This window comes from Pagrus pagrus (genome assembly GCF_965226575.1).
Source record: "Pagrus pagrus genome assembly, chromosome: 1".
Taxonomy (NCBI): domain Eukaryota; kingdom Metazoa; phylum Chordata; class Actinopteri; order Spariformes; family Sparidae; genus Pagrus; species Pagrus pagrus.
The window spans coordinates 23,190,157-23,197,022 of record NC_140185.1 but is presented as its reverse complement, the minus strand read 5'-3'; the positions used below and the strand labels follow the sequence as shown (position 1 = coordinate 23,197,022).

Genomic DNA, 6,866 nt, shown 5'->3' with positions numbered 1-6,866 from the left:
GTGGGAGAGAGGAGCTTCTGTTGGTGCAGACTTTGACTTTTTTTAACTTTCAAGATCTTTTACATGCACAAGAACATAGAAAACACTGAAGGAAAGTAACAAAAAGTGATAAAGCATAATAGGTGTCCTTTAAAAAAACGTTTATTTTTTTAGTTACACAAGCTGCATGTTAGGTTTCAAGTGCATAAGAACAGTGCAGTGGTTATATTTGACAGTTGCAGCTGTATGTGAGTTAACATCCAGCACAAGTATGCTGTTAACATTCACACATACATCAGGTATTGCTTCCATTAGTATTGCACCTTCCAGCCTGAAGTACTGTGCATGAAAGACACAGCACAAACGAGCAACATGAGGTTCTGGGGACTAACGGTATTTTTTTCCAAGAAGTGTGCAACATAAGCTGGAAATGGAGGTGTGGACAACAGCTGAAATATAAACTGAATTAACTAAACTAAACTGAAGCAGCTTAATGGAGTCATCCATGCTTTTCATACGGTGAACATGTCTAAATGTCTTCCATGGAAAAAAAAAGCTTCCTCCTGCTAGTTTTGCAGGCCAGCTTACACATCATCATTCTTATTAGTAGATAGAGGTTTGTTATATCATCTAATTTCTGTCTAAATGTAATTAACAGTTTATTAGCTACACCTGTACGATCCAAAGCAGTCCAGTTTATTCGCAACCAGTCACATTTTTGTGATGCTTATAATGGACAATTTGAGGATGGATTAGAAACACCTCATGATATACAGCAATACCATTTATTACAAGTGTAGCCTGAAAACAAATTACAGGTATTAACATCTCGACTGTTTTTCTTTGCATGGCTATGGGGCTGACTGCATTAGGTCGTGCATGCGTAACTTATAAATCAATGCATTTTTCCAGTGCTGCACAACTTGCTTTTGTTGAGTATTTAGCTCAGTTGACTAAAGCATAGAGCACCGTTACAGTTTACACTTGCAGCCAACCTTAAAGTACAAGGAAAAAGTATTTCAGGACCGGCTTTCGGCTCAGAAGTTCCTGCTCTGTAACTGTGGCTGTTCAGAACCGACCGTGACACAAACCTTTACCAACACGTTGCAAACCTGTTTGAAGTCACCGACAGCCAACAATCAACCAGATACAGTTACTGAAAATCAAATTGAAGTAAGGAATACACATTACATATTTACATAGACAGAGTAAATCACAACATGGCTTTCTTGGCAGCGTTTCCTCTTCTCGTGAATAATAACATGTCATCTCTGACACGAGGCTTGAGTCTTGTTAAAAAACAAACCGTGGCTCAGTGGAACAAAGCAACATGAAGATCTTCAAGCAAAATTTGCAGCAAGGTTTGTCAGAACATTTTTTTCAGGAACAGCCGGGGAAGGTGAAGCAGAAAAAACAAAACCGTTGTTATAAACAGCATTAAAGTATTGAGGCAGCTAGAATTTTAATTACTCTTAATCTAACCTTTGTGTTCAGTTTTATTAGACATTTATGAGGATGCAAATTTGCTTTCTTGTTGGCAACATGATTACTTGTTGTAGTCGTTGGCAGCAGCTTTTTACATGCTAACACATGCTCTGCTGACACCTCATGGTTGTGTTGGCGTCCTGTAGATGAATATACAGTATGTGTCATGTTGAGGGGAGTGATTCTTGGAAACCCAAATATTTATTATTGCCTGCTTCTGTGATACTGTTGTATCAGTCACACAGTACATGATTAAATCTGGTTTCACAGTTCACAGTAAAGAGACTGCAAACTAGGTGACTCAGGGGTAACTTTTCTCTATTTTGGTCTCACAGATTTAAGCAGTAAGGCGAGTAGTCTACAGATATTCAGTGTCTAGAGTTACATTGACTGTTACAGCTCATGAAGATAAGGGTTAGCATTAGATGAGCGTTTCAGTGCAGTATAGATGCAGCAGCGTTTAGTATCAACACAGGACATTGCAAATATAGTTCCTGTTCTCTGTTAGTGATTCTCATATCTACATTTTCAGAAACCTTCAAGGTTTGTAACCCTTGGGTCTCAATTAGAGCAAATAAAATAAATATATTGTCATCCATTTTCCATGCTTTTACCATTTTGGATTAAGCTGGCAAGCAAAGTGCTATGACTCGTCAAGTTGTTTACAAGGCAATGTGAATCAAATCAAGCTGTCTAGAGTATGTAGTCTATCTCTGAGTACAGGCTGTCTGTCAGGTCCTCTTCACTCGACTCCTCTCCTTTAAGGCACATGGACCCTCTCCTGTCAAAGACATGCATGTAAAGCTTAAATATCATTGATTTATTCTAAAAGATAAGACATGTGGTTATCTTAAATGTACCACACTCACCCCAGGTGCTGGCATTGGAGATCTCCAGCACAGGGGCAGTTTTTCCTGGGACCCTGGTCCTGCATGTCCCAGGACAACAGCTCTACCAGGTGGTTGGAGGCACCGAAGCAGCGCTCACGCTCAATGGGCTTGGCCAAGCAGACCGGGAAAAGCAGGGCTGAGCACACAGAGACAACGCACAGATACAGTTTCTGAGGGAATGTGGAGAGCAGCGATGTGGAGTTGCATGTAATAAAATGACAAAATAAATGTAATGTGTTGCATGTTTTCACCGTGCAGGAATGCCACAGTGCAACACCATCAGTGGTAGAATGACAAATAGCTGTTTATGCCAGGACAGGCTCCATTCACTGAGGAGTGTTGATTCGTTCAAGACAACTCCTACACTGACTTCACAGATTTTGACCTCTGATGCTGAAACGCAACATTAACGCTCAAATTCTGAGCTGCTTTTGATTGATACTCCTGTTTGCATTTGCACAGCTTCTTGTCTGCCAATCAAATCAGCGTACATTGCTTGCATTGATGTGATTGATAGTCGAGTGTGTTTAAGAGGTAATTTAGCTTGATATTTTGTCTGTGAAATATAGTTTTTGTAAGTTTATTGCCCAGTTAAAACATTTGGTAACACTTTGTAGTAACCATCATTAATAAATGGTAAATTTAACTTTAGTTAACAGTTATTTCACTGTTAACAAACAATGAAATGCTTTATAAACAATTTATTAATCAATTGTTTATTGTAAAATTGCAACTGATGTTTATAATACTTTATAATTGGTTAATAAATACTGTGTAGTTCATCTATAAACATAAAACATATTACATTTCAAAAGCAACCTTCCAAACACTGCTAAAGAGCATATACTGCACGGTGTGCTTGTACTGTACCTTTATGGAAAGCGCAGCAGAGGTCTGAGCTGCAGTCAGTCTGGTATTGACAAGTGCTGCCAGCCTCTCCTTTCGTTGCATTCTGACTGCACTGACCCCACACACACAGCTGTTCACCACAGCACTCCTCGTCCTTCGTGCAGGACTGACAGAAGAGAAAAACGTTTCATTACTTCAGCAAACATCTTTCATTGAATGCAAATTCTTTAATGCGACATAGCATGCATTAATGACACTAATGATTCTTTAAGCGTAAAGTCTGCTGATGTTTTTATGGTTAAATATAAATTAGATCAGCAGGTCAGCTGGTCTCTGAAAGCGGTTAGACAAGTTCCTGTTCCTACAGACCCTGTATGAATTGTTAATGTGGGAAACAGGAAACAGTGTTCTGCTTATTTCCATGCAGAGTTTTCCAGTGCAGCACTTCTGACGAGACACAGATCCTCCTCTCCTCTGTGTATTTATTATTATTCATGTACACCGAACCCTTGTTAGGCAGACTGCCAATATCTTATCCCTCTGCGATGCTTTTGACTCTGCTACGCCAAGGCCAGTTCATCCAGTGATGACACCAAAGAGTCTTAAACACTTCTCAGTCTTAAACAAACCCAGTAGGTGAGTCTCTACAGAGAAAACTCTCATGAGCAATATTCTTATTGTTCTGGACGTCCTTTGTGAGAGCGGCGGAAAAGGACGAGCTCTTATTTAACCTTGACACTTGCTGTCCTTTCATGTGAAGCTCATAGGACACATTGATCACAAGCAACACGCTCCAGTTACACTTGTGGACACACTGCAATGCAGTTGAACTGAAACACCAGCTGCCTGGAAGTGACTGTGTGTTTATATACAGTATATATATGTATATATATATATATATATATTTTTTATTTTTTTTCCATTTTAAAACAAGTCCCCATCTCCTCCAGTTGTTTAGGAGAATGCTGCAGCACATTTTAACTGTGAAACTCCAGAAATGTTTTGTGAACTACGAAACTTCGTAGCTGGGACGGGGGTGAGCAGACAATTAATTTTCATATTTGGGTGAACTTATCCTTTAAACTGAATAGTGCAGGTACCCATATAAAGGTAAGTGAGTTTCACTTACCACATCCGTTGCTTTGCAAGGCAGACACTTGGAGTTGTGCGTGTCATAAAGGCAATACCTCTCCTTCCCGCAGTCCTCAGCAGACATACATCCCTAAAGACAAGAGAGAGGAAGGGTTAGGGTTGATGCTGCGTTCCAGTTTGTTTTTGTAAAATATGTTGAACAATAGTCAATAAATCCATCTCTGAAATCTTTGGCCACTCCATCTGCAGATCGTGTGACACTACAGGGGCTTCAAATCCAAAGTTAGTGCAACAACACTGTAACGATTTGTCAGACACAATGCAAGTCTTGAAAACTTGTATGTTAAAGTGAACATGTATGTAACGCTGTGATCCTACCCTCTCACTGAAGTTACATTGTGCAGAAACAAGTGATGGTGGAGGGGCGGAGTGGCTGAGACAGAGACACGATTCACCCTATTACAAGACACTGTACCATCAGAATTATTCTGAAGCTGTTATTTTAAGGTACTTTTAGCTTTCATGAACGCCATTGTAGCTAATTAAGCAGGAAGAAAACCTGCAAAATATTTATGAAGAAAGAGGCACCTCCTCCAGTTTTATTTTTACCTCTTGTAACTGGGACAGACTATTTACTGTAGCTCTCCTGCCTCGCGCTAGTGTGTTTTACAGCACATCATTCAGTGGATGCTCTTCTGTCAATATACAAAGTGTAAAAGTAGCAAGATGACAAGAATTACAAAATATGGAGCGTGCTGTGTTTTACTTGTGTTGTAACATGCCAAATAAATGATGTCATCAGACAGCTGCTCTTTGAGCTTGTTTCTATCTGTGTAATCTCTAATCTTTGTTGGTTCGTAAGAGCCCCTTCTGTTTGAGGCTTTAACCCCCGACAGCAAACGTCTCCACTTATTTAACAACAATTTTGTTCTGTCATCTTTCTGACACATGCACTTGAGCTGCGGCGAGGAGACGAATGCAAACTGTACATCCTGCTCACACTAGGGACACACTTCTTATCAGCCTGGCCAATCATCAGGCTGATAATCAATCAATATTGGTATTTGTGGTTTTTTTGATCATGTTTAAATTGCTTTATTTTGGCTCTGATGCAGCATCCTTTCTCTGTCTGTAGTCTCCACACTGTGGGCTCATTCAGTGTCAACACTATCTGATTTTTTACACATCACAAGTAACATATCAACACTTAATAACCTGACTCTGCCAAGTCACTAGTAACTACAGTTTTCAAATAAATGTAGTGTAGAGGAAGTATAAAGTGGCAGAAAATGGAAATAGTCAAGTAAAATTGGTCCCCTTGATTACTAATGATTGGCATCTGTATTCATGTAGCTGCTACCAGATATTATGCAATCTTGAGGCCTTTTCGTGTTGAGAAATTGAACGTGAGCAGTCAAAGGTCAAATGAAAAACAAGAGTTCTGTTTAAAGATGGATTTTTTTCTTTAACTTGTAAAACGTTTAGGTAAACAGAATAAACTTACATGATCAATATTGTTCCCCAGGTCACTGAACTGGTCGGCTGTGGTAATGTTGTTGGTCTCCTGTGTGTGAAGGTGGGACATGATCTGTTATGTTTCAGTCACAAAGGAAAAAACAAACACTGTCTCACTTTTGTTCACTGTTCATAAACCTACCTGGTCTACTGAGGTGTGGACAGATTCACTGTCAATCACTTTACCAGACTCAGTGTCATTGTGAGGAAGGTGACTGGGCTGAGGGCTGAGAGGGACGCTCTCGTTGTTCCTCTGGAAGCAATCGGAGAGAAAAGAAGAAATATATTTAAAGTGAAGAGCTGCATTAAAGAAGTCACACCCATATATTAGCACTGTTGTCTCTGCCTCCGAGCTTTTAATATACATACAAGTGTTTTAGACCTTTAAAAACACACCATAACACCACTTCTATCAAAGGCTGTTTCCAGCAGTGAGCAGTGAAATAATGCCATGTCATGTAAAAAGCTGGATGCTGACTGAGGAGGTGCAACTGGCTGCCTACTTGGTGAAGCGCATCCTCATCATCCTCAGCAGGCTTTTTCTGCGGATCCTCTGGCAGCTGCTCCACTTCCACAAACATGCGGTCCAGCTCCGCTTGCCTCTGGTCGGAATTATCCTCCAGGATGTGAGTGATGCCTGAGTCCACTATCTCAGGGAGGATGCCATTGCAGACTGCCGTGAGAGCCAAAACTAGCAGGGCGACTCGCATCATGCTGCTGCTGCTGCTGCTGGTCCTGCTGCTGCTGCTGCACTCTGTCGAGGGTGTGGCGGTGATGCTCACAAACAGCGTCACAGCAGCTGATGCGTCTCCGCCGCTGTGAGGGGGTCACCACCTCATACTCGTTAACCCCCTGTAACATCTCCTAAACAGGTAAAAACTCACTCATTAGCTGGTCTCAACGCAAATATAATGATAACAACAGTTTCTAAGTGGCTCTAGTTGTTCGATAAACTTACCCAGGACACCTCGAACATAGTTCCGGTCAAGTTTAACCGCCGTTCTGAATTAGTACGCGAGGTAAACTGCACGTAGCCATGGCAACAGTACTAAGGTT

At 40.8% G+C, this 6,866-nt stretch overlaps 1 protein-coding gene across 1 annotated transcript; it reads right to left on the bottom strand.

The window, feature by feature from the left end:
• Positions 1-123: 123 nt before the first annotated feature.
• On the bottom strand, positions 124-6,799 carry dkk3a (dickkopf WNT signaling pathway inhibitor 3a). Its single transcript, XM_084348924.1, has 8 exons — positions 6,769-6,799; positions 6,314-6,674; positions 5,953-6,063; positions 5,800-5,859; positions 4,333-4,425; positions 3,225-3,369; positions 2,334-2,490; positions 124-2,245 (listed from the first exon to the last, which is right to left on the bottom strand). The coding sequence occupies exons 2-8, from the start codon at positions 6,521-6,523 to the stop codon at positions 2,158-2,160; spliced, it is 864 nt and encodes a 287-aa protein (XP_084205050.1). The 5' UTR covers positions 6,524-6,674; positions 6,769-6,799; the 3' UTR covers positions 124-2,157.
• Positions 6,800-6,866: the final 67 nt, after the last annotated feature.